The following is a 13,929-nucleotide window of genomic DNA, read 5'->3' on the forward strand; positions in this document are numbered from 1 at the left end:
AATAAATAAATAAAGGAGAACCTAACTCAAATGTAACCAAAGTCTCTAGGTGGGAAGGAACATATTCCCAGCACAGGCTCTCCTGGGATGCCGGGGGTTTTGGCTTCCACAACTGATAGAGAATCACAGGATATATATGAAACTGTCACCGACACACACACACACAATTCTTTTTAAGTAGTGAGGCTTTAGAGAAACAATCAAGTTCATATCTGTTCCCAGTTTTATTATTCTTCACAGTATTTATCATTTAGGCCATATTTTTATTTATTTTGTTTATTGCCTCTCTCCCCCAGTCCCACCTAGAAATTAGTTCCACGAGGACAGAAATCTTGTTTTGTTTTGTCTTGTTCATTTCTGTATTCCCGGGATCTAGATACTGTCTGAAACATAGTAGGTTGTTAATGAATATTGAAAAAATTCATTTATTTGGCACTGATTTCTCTAGTTAAGGGATCAAACAGGAAGATAGCACAAGTAATTCTCTGCTCAAAGGAGCTAACCTTCCCCAACAAAGTCAAAATAGAATGGGAAAAAGTTCTTTAAATCCTAAAGGTAAGCTTTGAGATAGTTCTCAAAATATAACTGGGAAGCATCTACAAATCTGACCACCTGATTAAGGTCTTAAAGATGAGGTTCCTGTTGGCAGAGGCAGCGTCCCATTTCTCTCTTCATATCAACTCGTAACATGGGCCTAGTATCAATGAGAGCCAGTTGGAATAGGTGACATAGACTGTGTTAGCCACCAGTCTGAGCACGTACATGCTTTAATTCATTTGCTTTTTACAATAATGCTATGTGGGGGAAGGGTACATTTCTCATCCCCAGCTTCCAGTTCTTGCCAGAAGGCCAAGGAGTATTAAGCAAGTAACTGCCAGTTAATGGATTGTCTCTCAGCTCCAAACCCACCCTTCTCTGAGCTGGAGCTGCTGGAATGTGAGGCTGTCAACAGAGGGCACCAGAGGGACACTGCCAGCCTGCGGCCCCAGCAGGACCCTCCTTGGCTAGTATTGAGCATGGGACCTCCAGCTTGGAGGAGTCCAGCGGTACTTCAGGTCCCAGTGTCCTCAGTGGCAGCTGTTTCTGCAGACCAGCTCTGGCCCCACCTTCTGGAATGTCCTTCCCCACCAGCAGGCTCCACGTTCATGAAGGAGCCACAGCTTCTCTGAAAGGGGCTGACAACCTTGGGGTTGGGGGTGGGGGTGGAATCGGATGGGCTGCTCCCCTCCTCTCTCTCTCAGCGGAGAGGTAGTGGCTGCAACCTCTGCACCTCTCGGATGCTTTTGACCCCTTTGAGTAGCTAAGCTCCTTCTAAGAGTCAACAATTCTCTACCTTAAATTGCCCCTGGATATGGTATTAGGAAGACATTATATTATATCAGACCCCCGATTGTCCAAGATGGGGCCACTAGGAAGCGATGGAGCTGGGCTTCAAACCCAGAAGGTCTGATCCCAGAGGACACACTGCAAACTTGGATGCTGCATTGTCTCAAACATGTGGGAGGAAAATCCAGGTTAACTTCCCTTGCAGCCTGGATACCACTAATGCCACAGGAAACATTTATTTACCCAGGAATTTCATTGAATGGCAAAATGAGAATTGTGACACAGGAGTAAGTTACTCGATTGCGCCTCTTCAAGTGTGGCATGGACTAAAACCTCATGACCGCAAATTTTAATACTGCACATCACTTTCACATGCAGGATTTCACCCAAACCACTTTGTGGAGGTGATAGGACATAGTTATGACTCCTACAGATACAGAAACTGAGGCCCACGGATATTAAAATTATACCTGGGTAGTTGTATGCATGTCTCCCAACTCTGGGTTGGAACTTTGTCTGTAATACCACTGTCTTTTCTTTTTCTTTTTCTCTTTTTTGGCCGCACCTTCAGCATATGTAAGTTCCAGGCTAGGGGTCGAATCGGACCTGCAGCTGCTGGCCTACACCACAGCCACAGCAACAAAGGATCCTTAACCTACTGAGAAAGGCCAGGGATCAAAGCTGAATCCTCATGGATAGTAGTCAGGTTCATAACCCACTGATCCACAACGGGGACTCCCATCACTGTCTTCCCTAGAAGTTTACTTTCTCTGGAGTCGGTCTGACTGGGAGATGGGAAACTGGATCTCCCAAAGACCCCTGTCCTCATCCTTGGAGCCAGTGCATATCATCTTATATGGAATAAAGGGTCTTTGTGGGTGTGGTTAAGGATCTCGAGATGTGGAGACTACCCTGGATAACCAGGGTGGCTCCAAACATCATCACAGAGTCCTTAAAAGTGACAGGCCAAGTGAGACTTCACACACAGAGAGAAGGTGTCGTGGAGACAGGCAGAGGCTAGAGTGGTGTGGCCACAAGTGAAGGATTGCCTGCAGCCCCCAGGAGATGGAAGAGGCGAGGCGCAGGAAGAGGCCAGGAGCGGGTCCTCCTCCAGAGCCTCCAGAGGGACCACAGCCTTGCTGCCACCTAGATTCTGGCCCAGGGAAACGGACTTCTGACTTCTGGCCCCCAGAACCGTGAGAGAATAAATTATTGCTATTTCAAGCCACCAAGCTTGTGGTAATTTGTTACAACAGACTCAGGACACTAACACATTGACAAATTCAAGTTTCAGAAAAATATATATGCATCTTGAAGATAATTTCTTGACATGACACTAAAAGATCTAGGAGTTCCTGTTGTGGCTCAGTGGTTTACAAACCCGACTAATATTCAGGAGGATGCAGGTTCAATCCCTGGCCTCGCTCAGTGGGTTAAGGATCCGGCACGGCCATGAGCTGTGGTGTAAGTTGCAGATGCAGCTCGAATCTGGCATTGCTGTGGCTGTGGTGTAGGTCGTAGACGTGGCTCAGAACCCATGTTGCTGTGGCTGTGGTGTAGGCCAGCAACTGTAGCTCTGATTCAACCCCTAGCCTGGGAACTTCCATGTGTCACAGGTGTGGCCCAAAAAAGTAAAAAAACAAAACAAAACAAAACAAAAACTATATGGTTGATTCTTGAACAAAACTGATTTGAATTGTATGGGTCCACTCACATTTGGATTTTTTTCGAGACTAAGCATTACAGCACTGCATGACCGCGATTGGTTAAACCCTCGGATGCAGAATGTCAGATGGGGGGAATCGTGGATATGGGGAAACTATACAATATGTGGAGGGTTGACTATAAGTTATGTTCAGATTGATGGCTGCGTGGAGGGTCGGTGCCCCTAACCTCTGGGTTGTTCGAGAGTCAACTGGAAACCCTCCTTCATTAAAATTCAGAACTTCGAGGACATTCAGGATGAAAACACAAGCTACGGTTTAGAAGACATTTGCAGCACAAATATCCTACAAAGGATTTACATCCGGAATATAGAAAGCAATCCTTCCAATTAATGAAAAAGATTAACTCAAACATTTAAAAATGGACCAAACACTTGAATTAGGCCCGTCACAGAAGAAGATGTCTAAATGACCAACAAGAGCATGAAAATGTACGTCATGCCATCAGACAATCGGGGAAGGCAAAATAAAATCCAATAAGGCAATGACAGAGCACCACACCCCGATGATACCAAGTGTTGGTGAAGATATGGAATAGCCAGAACTCTCGCACACTGCTGGTGAGAGTGTAAACTGGTACAACCACTTAAGAAAACTATTTGACATTATCTGCTAAAGGCACACATATGTATATGCTGTGATTCAGAAGTTCCGCTCATGAACATATACACAAGATAAGATGTGTTTCTGTCTATCAAAAGACACAAACTAAAGCGTACAAGAATGTCTGGCAACAGAAGGGATCAAAACTGTGATATGTTTATATAATGAAGTAATACGGGGCAGTGAAAAAGAATGAACTCCTACTTTACCCAAAACGAAGGACTCTGACAGACAGAATGTTGAGCCAAAGAAGCCTGATGCAAAAAGGCATACACTGTACAACACCATTTATGTGAAGTTCAAGAACACACGAAACCAAGCTATGGTGATAGAGGTTAGAACTATGGTGTCCTTGGGGGGTCATCTACTTGCAGGGAATGTGGGGTCAGGGAGCGGCTGGTGTGCTGGAAATGTTCTCTCTTAACCTGGGGGGAGGGCAGTTATATGGAGGTAGACATAAGTAAAAGAAATATTGATGAAGGTGAACACTTAAGATTCATATTCTTTATAGAAGTTAGATCTTAATTTAAAAAAAGAACATAAAGGAAATTCCCATCATGGCTCAGCGCAAACAAATCCGACTAGTGTCTATGAGAATGAGGGGTCCATCCCCAGTCTTGCTCAGTGTTAAGGATCTGGGGTTGCCGTGAGGTGTGGTATATTTCACAGATGTGACTCAGATCTGGCGTTGCTGTGGCTGTGGTCTAGGCCTGCAGCTACAGCTCTGATTAGACCCTTGGCGTGGGAACTTCCATATGCTGGCCCCCAAAAGACCCCCCCAAAAAAGGTCTTATGGCAATGGATTTTCCTCACTGGCAAAACTGGAATATTAATATCTACCAACCTCCTATAGCAATTAGGAGCATTCGATCCTTGAGTTCCTATAGGAGATGCCCCATATAAACATTAGGTAACATTTTTGGTAGTGTCTCCAAGATTTCACTTTCATTTAACTAATCTCTTATAAATACTATCTCCTTTAAGTTACAATTGCTAAAACCCATAAAGTGTATGAAAGTGGAAACCTGAGCTATGCCAGCAACCAACTGACAAACTGGGGCCAAAGTAGGGCTGCCTCTTACTCTTTTCATGACCCTTTTGACGGGCAATCGTCCGAAAACTGCAAAGTTAGTATTTATACTTACTAAATCTTCCTCAAAGAGTGCAGAATCTACTCACTGACAGGATTTTCAATTCCAGACAGTCCAATGAAAGATTTATAAACAGCCTCAAGCCCGAATACCACCCTGCTTGTCTCCTTTGTTTTGAGGGTTATTAGTAAAACAATTAAACAATAACTGGGTTGTAGCCACATCTATGTACATAGCATGGTTCCAATCATATAGTTCCTCTACATCTGAGCCATCTAATGAGACAGCAATAGCCATATGTGGTCATTAAATACTAGAATTTGGCTAATCTGAATTGATTTGTTTTCTAAGTGTAAAATAACAGACCATTTTCAAAACATCGTACAAAAAAAACTATCTCACTGAAAAAAATTTCATTGCTATTTTACATTGATTATATGTCAAAATGATAATATTTTTAATATATTGGTTAAATAAGATACATTATTAAAATAAACCCATTTATTTTTACCTTTTTAAAATGTAGTTAATAGAAAACTTTAAATTCCATTCATGGCTTGCCTTACATTTCTGTTGGACAACAGGGTTCTAAATAAAGATGGAGGTTTTCATAATGGTTATTCATCTCAGGACAGAGTTTTCAGAAAGGGAGTTTTAAAAATTAGGGTTAAGTTTGCTTAGGTGTTCTCTGGCCAAATTACCTGTCTTTGGCAAAGACTAAAACCTATGTTTAATCTTTCTCTATAATCAACTGAGTTTTAGAATGGTTATATGATAAGATACTTGGCCTACCTCAAGTCCAGGACTATTTGACTAGTTTCCCCTGAGCTTTAATAACATGTAAACCTGTGGCTCTAAAACCTTTGGAGAACCTGGAACTACTGAGACAGAGAAATGACCTTAATAGATCTCCTACAGAACTCTCCAGAACACCCCAAAACTATATTGAAAAACTATATTCAATTAACTAGAAACAATACTGCTACCAACTGGATTGTGTCCCCCGACCCCCAACTCTGATGTTGAAGCCCTAACCCCTGAATGTGATGATACTGAGAGTTGGGGGCCTTGGGGAGGTTATCAGATTTTGATGAGGTCATGAGGATGGAGCCCTAGCGATGGGATAGGTGTCTTATAAGAAGAGGAAGAGATCTCTTTCTCTCATGTGAGGTCACGTAGAAGGCGGCTGTCTACAACCCAGAAAGAGAGCCCTCACTGGGAACTGATTCTGCCAGACCCTGATTGGAAACTTCTGTCCTTCAGAACCAGGAGAAAGTAAATTGTAATTGTTGAAGCCTCCCCGTCTATCATATTTCGTTATGGCAGCTCAAGCAACTAGTATCTATCACCTAAAGCAATCTCTTTCTAAAAGCACAATTAGTTTTTGCTTAATGCCAACTATGAATATACACTTTTTTGTTATATGAAGGCATGGTGATTTGCACAGCGTGGAGAATAAACAAATATTGATTTTCTCTACATGTTAATAGGACAGGCCTGACCTATGACCTCAGTAGACCAAATTGCACACAGACCATTCATATTGAGCCAGGAAGAAGGGTCAAGGAAAATGACCATTATTTTAAAACATTATTACAATGAAAAATTTTCTTCATAACTGTATCAAAAATATTTTCTTCAGCAAATAGAATTCATATCCCCTCTTGAACTGAAAATGCTAAGTTGTTAAAATCCCCCTAGGGATCTGCTTCTTAGTATGGCACCTTCAATGATTTCATCATAGCTTAAGCATAATAAAATCTCATTTTATGCTCCAAGGCATGAACGATCCTCAATGTTTCTCAATCAGTATAGTGTTCAGCCTTGCGGCTTCTGGAATAATATTTTTAGAGGCATTATGAGAAAGAAATAAGGGTCCCAGCCCAGGGAACAAAATCATACTCTTTATTTCTTTAGACACCTTCAAAACATCTTTGGGTGTTTGGTTCTAAGGCGGGGAGGGGGTATTAAATGGTAGAGAACCAAATTCGGTAGGTGACTAACCCTTGTTATCCCTTTAACTCTTTCTGCCACCTTTTAGAACTCACACACACACACAAAAGAATCTACACAAAATTTTGTTTGTCCTACACATGTTTTCTGGGCAAAGGCCCTGAGCTCTGCATATAATCTCTGAGGAGAGAGTGACCCAATAGGTTCAGAACCTCTTATTTAAGGGTTTGAACAGTCCTCTGTCTCATCTCCAAGCCAGGGATATATAAACAGCCTCCCCACTTGCTGCATATATACCACCTAACATAAGACCTCAGAAGGTGTACCAGGCTCTGCTTCCAGTATTTGGTGGGTTACTTTGTTCCTTAATTTGATTTCCTGGTGCAGGTGCATTTATGCAGGTGGCCTCCCGCTTCCCCCTTCCTCCTAGTTGTCCCTCTTAAATAAGAGTGGATCCTGAGAAGCTGTCTCCCCCATTTGAATGAGACTCACGGTGGAACCTGTTACCACATTTATCAACATACCCTTTCCCCTTACTCTTCTGTACTCTTTTGAGGCCACCTGAATTTGTCACAGGGCTAGATGGGTCGTCCATCTCTTTTCTCTCTTTGTATTTGGTCTAGAGATGATCAGTTTGACGGCAGTACTTTTAGGCTTGTCAGATCACTTTTCTGTACTACCATTCCCAGGTGGTATAAAATTCTCTTCCATCCGCACAATGAAGTTGGTGTGAGGAAGCAATAGTGCGCTCTTCGCTCCCTAGAAAAGAATATTATATAAAACGAATACAAGCTTTGCGTTCCTGCCAATTATTCTGGAGTTCTTACACGAAATGGCAGAGCCCTCGGCACCTGCCTTGGCCATTTCTTCCCTCAGAGTCAGCAGAGCGATCCTGCACCCACTGACGTCGCACGGCTCACCCCTTCCGCCCTCCCAAGCCCCACATTCCAAGTTCTCTCCTTGACTCTAACTCCCGATCTTCTTGCAACCCTCCTGTACTGGGGTGGTAAAGAACTGAAGCTTACTCTTTTCCATACTCGGCTTCATCCGTAAATTCTAAAACCTCTCCTCCTTGCAGAGCGCAGATGGGTAAGTTTTTGGTTTGGTTCCCCACCCCCACCCCCAAACTTGCCTGAAACCAGGGAGTTTGGCCCTCCGACACCCTGAATCTCAAGGCGAGGAGTGAGCTGGCCACGAGGGTCTCAGACACCCAGGGCTATTGAGAACGAGATCCGCCCCGGGGAGCGGCGGGCACGCTCCGGGCAGGGAGCCGAGCCCCCGACAGCAGCGCCCCGACTCGCCGACCCCCCGCGCCGGGCACGGCCCGCCGTCCCCGGGGGTTGGCAGGGCGGCCAGCCGGGCCGAGGGCGCTGCGCCGCGGCCTCCGGCTTCTCCTCGGGGCGCCGCGAGGCCAGGCCGGTGGGTGGCGGCGGCCGCGCTCTGCCAGCAGGTGGCCCCGGGGTCCCGGCGGCGCCGCCTCCTCGCAGCGCCCCTCCTCCCGCGGGGGCGGTCAGCGCCCCGACCCGGCTAGCACCCCGCCGCCGCCGCCGCCCTCGGCCCGCCCGCCCGCCGGCCGCGTCCCCGGGGCCGCGCTCGCCGCCGCCACCGCCGCCGCCGCGTCCGGAGCTGCGCCCAGGCCGGCCCGCGGCGAGCGCCCAGGGCGCCGGCAGCTCCGGCCCGCCCTCCCCGCCCCCAACTCGCTCCCCAACGGAAAGTTCGGCTCCGGCGGCGTCTCGCCCAGCAGCCGGGGATGAGCCGGGCTCGGGGGGCGCGCTGAGCGGCGGCCAGGAGGGGGCAACTTCTCCCGGGAGAGCGCCTCCCACCCAGCCCCGCCGGCCGCAGCCCCCGGGCGGGCTCGAGTGGTTTTTCCCTCGCCTGTGCCTCCCCCCTGCGGATCCAAGAGACGGACCTTGGTCCCCGCGCTCCCGCTGCCGGGTGACAAGAGCCAGCGCCGCCGCCGCCGCCTCGGCCGCCGCTCCCTCCCTCCGCCCGGCCGGCCGCCCCCGGCCGCAGCCCCTGCCCTGCCTGCCCGCGGCACCATGGAGTTCTCGGAGAGGAAGAGGAGCAGGAAATCGCAGAGCTTCAAACTGGTGAGCCGAGGTAAGCGGCGGGCCGGGCCGAGCCGGCCCGGGCGGGGGGCGTGCGGGCGGCGGAGGGAGGATCTGGCGCCGCGTAAACAGCCCCCGGCCCCTCGCCCCTCGCCGCGGCCGCGCGGTCAACTCCGGGGGTCCCCGCCCGAGGGGGCTGCGGCCGCACCCGCCAGGCGGCGGGGAAAGTTGTGCCGGGGAGGGGGGGGGGAGGCAGGATATGATTCCGCGTAAACAAGTCGGAGGGCACATCAGGAAATTAGCAAACAATGACACTTGGGGAGCGAAGAGCCTTCTTTGGTATTCCACTCTTGTGGCTCGGCTGCGGGGTGGGGGGTGAACGCCTTGCCATTAGGCCGTTCGGACACCAATCCGGACCAATGGTTGTGGTGGTTTGGGGTTTGTTTGTTTTTTCCTCCCCCAGAGAGAACGACAAAAAGAAAAAGGTGATGGTGGCTCTTTTAAGATCGAGAAAGAAGCTCATTAGGTGTCCAAGCCCAAATGAGAATTGTTGACGTTCAGCATCTTTTCTGGATACATGATTTGGGCTGGAAAGGTTTTAGAATAGATCACTTATCAGTCAGATAAGTATCATTAAAAAAAAAAAAAAAATCCAGCCGTTCCCTGACGATTTAACAGGTGTATACCACAGTCTCTGGGCTTGGGGTTTGGTGTTTTTTTTGTTTTTGTTTTTGTTTTTGTTTCCAGGGAAGGGGAAAGTTGAATAGTCCTGCCTCTGTTCTGTGACTGGTTAGAGTCTTTATTTTTCCTGATTTGACTTTTTAAAAACAAGGAGAACTTAAGGGCAGACGTAAAAATAGGTCTATCCAATGGATCGTGTCACCTTAAATTAGAAGCAGGTAGCCTTTTCTCGGGGGTCATGTCTCAAGTCTTAATATTGAGTTTGGGATGATCCTGTTTAAATATCCTCTTTGAATCAGCTTGAAGTCAAAAGCAAACCAGGGAACCTGTCCACTCTGTTCCTCTGTTGTTTTATCTAGCATTGGCATCAGAGTAGAGAGCAGGGCGATTGTTGTAACAACCTGGAGAAGTCACATGAAAGCTGATGAAAATTAGAGGGCAATTGCAATTTCCAGCTAAGCTGAGCTAACTATGATTTAGATTCAATAAAGCCTGCTTTCGGTTAGTCTCAAAATGGTTTGATTATAGGCATCTTGAGGACCTACTTCTCTCTGTTTCCTCCGACTTTGGATACTGTTGAATGAAAAAGGCCTGACATAGTTTTATGTACTCAAAATGTTTGGCTTTCCCCTTTATGTACATTTTTTCCCCCCAGAAGTGTTGATTACTCAGTCATTTGTACTTTAGAAGTTGATCCACATGTGACTGGCCTATTGGTCTCTCTTATTAATTCTGGAGTGTTGGCTGCTTTCTTATTTATGACCTCAGGGAATCTGCCACTTTATCAAAAGTGACAGTAGTTTTGTAGACCTTGTCCTGTGAGGTCTAAGGCCCAAAAAAGGAAATGGCTGTTAAGAAGGAACCTCTAGTTTCTCACCTAAGTAATCCTATTTTTTAGTAATAGACAGTTGCCAAAGCACAGCAGCCTCTGTAGAGAAGCTTGTAAAATACTGTGTTTTAAAGTTTGACTGACATAGAAAGTTTGTCTTTTTCCTTAAAAACAAAAAACAAACAAAAAAAAAAAAACAAAAAAACTTTGGGTCTGATTCTTCTCTCTGCTCTGCAGGTGCATTTTTAGAACATAGATAATTGCATGTTCAAGTGCAGTCAGCCAAATGCAAGACTCGCTTGTGTGAAAGATGGGAACCTTGCTTTCTTATCCAAATTATACTATATTTGAAATAATAAATCAGTATTTTTCATGTGTGCTTGCCCGTAAGCTGCTCAGAGGCTGGGACTTTTTCTGGGTAAACTGAAAGTACCAGGTAACTCTAAAGCATATATTCATCTACACATGAAGATGGGTTGTGGAGATAAATTTGGACGCTTCCCCTGACCTGTGATCGAGCAAAGTTTTTTCTTTTCCTGATAAACACACTTACCATTTGGAAGAAAAGAAGCCTACTGTGTAACTGGCATGTGAGCCAAATTTCCTGTGAAAACGGTGTGATCAAGCAGAACTGTTTTCTAAAGTCAGAGTATTAATTTCAAGTTTGTGTACTTCTCCAGAGTAAGCAAAGTTTTAGGGGTTACCGGTGACCACGAATTCTGTGATTAACAGAGTTCTTGAAAATTCTATTTGTAAATCAAGGTATAGCTTACACCTGCCATATATAATGAGATTCTAGCCGTTCCTGCTTATTCCTATCTTGCAGGTCATTAGAATTCTAATTTTTGGTTGTTTTCTCACCCCAGATTATCACCACGAGGTATATAAGATCTCAGAATTCAGCAACGATGTTAATGGGGAGGCCAAAGAGACACAACCTATTTTTTTAGGTAGGTTCTTATGTCAATTAATTTCTCGGCAAAAGAGTGTGGCCGTTTGCAGTTAGGGGGAAGGAAAGAAGAAAAAAAAAAAAAAAAAAGATTGTGCCAGAACGGGAAATGTCTGCCATTGCTTAATGTATGACATTCTTTTCAAGACCTTTTATTTTACAGATTGCCAATATATCCCTTATTAACATTGCTAAAAGTTGTAATTTCAGACATAAATGTTTATTAGTGTCTACACACAGTGCTAATTATCACTCACTCCCAGAGCCAGATGCTGACCGTGCAGTTTTGTGGCTCTGTGCTCACCCCATTTACATTGCATATTCGCTGGCATGCTTCACTGGCAATAGTTTGTGTAATTGGGGTATTACATCTTTGACATCTGGATAACAGAAATTCAATTTCCAGGAAGCCGCTATTTGTTTGGTTTTGCTTCTGCCTTGGGTGGGATAGAGGATTAATATGCTGTCTTATTATAATGTCCCTTCACCTCTGTGGCCTGGTTGCTAATCCTGCCATGACAAAATTAAATTAACTCGCCAGCCAAAAAAGCGGAAGGAAAATAAAAAGTGTCATGGTCTGCCTAAACCACCTCTTAGTAGGACTCGTTATCTCCAAGCCACTCTTCGTTTTCCCAGCTTTGTGCTCATGTCCCACCCACCTTCGTGGTCAGAGAAAGGAGCCAGGCTTCGCTCTTAGCACCCTTGTTCCCAGCCCACCGCAGGACCAAGGAGAGCAAAGCAGGCTCTCCAAGACCATCTGACAGATGTAGCTGTGGGATAGGTGGATGAGTCGGTTCCCCCAAATGATGCCACTCTTTCCAAGTGTGTTTTTTGGTGCAAATATTGTACCGGAGGGACCCTGCCTGTACAGTTTGTTACCTGCGGACCATGGGCCAAAAATCCAAGGTTTTATGCTTTGGCTGCTAAGAACCCGGTACCGGTAAGGTCAGAATGGAGGGGCGAGTCGGGGCGCTTGGCTTCCACCTTGCCCATCCCCCACACCCCCCCAAGCCCTGGTGGGAGTGGGAAAGCTGGGTGCCGCACAAGGTGGAGGCAGAAAGTGGGACTCCACCTGGCGAGAGCCACTGAAAGCGAGGGCCAGGATGCCCACATTTTGGAGAGAGCTGCTAGGTCTTACGGAAGCAGCATGGGTGTCAGTCCTGGTGTACCACCAAGTATGGTCACGAGGAAGCCAGACAGCAGGATGTCCCCTCTCTTCTGCTTTGAGGAAGAGAAAGCTTAGGTTGCAAAGGACCGAGAAGTCGCACATACACAGAACAGAGGGAAAAGGGGAGAGGTAATGACATTTCATCCACAAGAGCGCCTTGTGGGCGTGTGGTTTCTCCACCCAGGCAGAGCGTGACTGAGGCCAGCACTGCTCTCGGTGCCTGTCCGCTGTTAAGAGGTCTCACCTCCCGAAAGGTTCATAGCCAAGGGAAATGCTGTGACCCAGCAGGAGAATATCCCTGGGCTGCACCCTATTCAGCTCCTTCAACTTAGTGAGAGTCCCTTATTTTCAGTTCCCTAAACTGGATCGGTTAGACTTCTCTACCAAAGCGCCGCTCGATTTAACCATTTGAAATAAGAACCTGCCTATTAGGAGCACATGTACATTTATCCTGAAAATAACACATCACGTCCTTGGTTTAGCTCGTCTCCAACACAGCAGGCTCTCCCCGTTTCTGCCTTGTGCTTGGAAAATGGTGGGGACACCGAGCGGTGAGTGGATTTGGGGTCCGAGAGCGAAGGAAGATACCAGGGCTCGGGATTCAGTACAAGGCAAACTCTCGAAGGGGCAGGCCTGGCTGCTTTGGTTTTTCCTAGCTTGGTAAGAGAAGGCCAGTGAAGGGGCAGGCTTGGGATAAGTTTCTGAGTTGTTGGTCAAGGAGGCCTTAGGCATTAAGAGACTTAACAGCATCGTCGTGCGCCGGGGTGACGTCTCAGGCTTTTGCTCATTCTGGGGAAAGTGTGATATGGTTCCCCAAGAACATTTCTATTTTGTGATCTCCAGGTCAATTTGGAAAAAAAAAAAAAAAAAAAGCAGAAGAGCAAATGACGCAAACCTGATGTCTGGAGTAATTGAGAATCGTTACTGATAGCAAATAAATTTCAGAATTCTGTCATTGACCGTGTTATAAAATGTTCATTTTTTTCTTTATAGTTATTATTCGGGAATGTAAATCGCATTTGTCTTGTTAATGGCTAGCGTCTATCCGTAATGTTACTCCTTAGGGTGTAGGAGTCTGCGTGAGCTCTCTGATACCCACAGGAGTTTGTTAGCAAGAGAGCAGAACGGTTTCACCTCAAACATGGCCCTCGGGATGTTGTGTGGGATTTTCTGTGTGCAAACGTTCGCGCCGCCTTTGATACCCTCTGCACCTATAAGATTACTACGGTTCATGGCTCAGGGAGTGAGAACGCTCCAGAATTTGGCAGCGGTTCCCACCCCAAATCGATTTCTCTGGGGTATTTGTAAGCTGGTGACCAGCGCAGCACCGCCAGCGAGGTCGGGGCGCTCCATGGTGTGAATGGCGTGGCTGAGAGCTCTGGGCTCCGGGCTTTCCTCCCACGTTTTGAACCTGATAACAGGGTCAGGAGAGGTTCCTTTACCCTATGGACACTGGCTTTGTCAAGCTGGCCATGACAGGCCACTGTAAAGATTTGAGCACTATTTTGGAGTAAAACAACTTAATTCATTTTGATCAATTTCAACAGGTGTTTTTTG

General features: G+C 46.5%; 1 protein-coding gene and 1 long non-coding RNA gene across 34 annotated transcripts in view; one reads left to right on the forward strand and one right to left on the reverse strand.

Moving 5' to 3' along the window:
• Positions 1–200: 200 nt before the first annotated feature.
• On the reverse strand, positions 201–6,761 carry LOC146399523 (uncharacterized). Its single transcript, XR_014817993.1, has 2 exons — positions 3,061–6,761; positions 201–1,914 (listed from the first exon to the last, which is right to left on the reverse strand). It is a non-coding gene; the product is annotated as an uncharacterized LOC146399523 (long non-coding RNA).
• An 878-nt stretch (positions 6,762–7,639) lies between these two features.
• BEND7 (BEN domain containing 7) overlaps positions 7,640–13,929 on the forward strand; it is an 86,792-nt gene continuing 80,502 nt past the window's right edge. For 15 of the 33 annotated variants that reach the window (XR_014817955.1, XR_014817959.1, XR_014817964.1 and 12 more), the window contains exons 1-2: positions 8,218–8,797; positions 11,122–11,205. Coding sequence is in view for 14 of the 33 variants with exons in the window: in XM_021064849.2 (XP_020920508.1) it covers positions 8,737–8,797; positions 11,122–11,205 (145 nt within the window). In the remaining 19 variants the exon portion in view is untranslated. Of the gene's footprint in view, positions 7,787–8,217; positions 8,798–11,121; positions 11,206–13,929 lie in introns of those variants that run through there. The other 18 variants (XM_084980245.1, XM_021064856.2, XM_021064850.2 and 15 more) reach the window with 8 other exon arrangements.

The sequence above is a fragment of the Sus scrofa genome, chromosome 10 (genome assembly GCF_054392235.1).
Source record: "Sus scrofa isolate SSC_HxYL_T2T_F1_AM1 chromosome 10, Sscrofa_HxYL_maternal_Yorkshire_Landrace_v2.0, whole genome shotgun sequence".
In the NCBI taxonomy this organism is placed as follows: Eukaryota; Metazoa; Chordata; class Mammalia; order Artiodactyla; family Suidae; genus Sus; species Sus scrofa.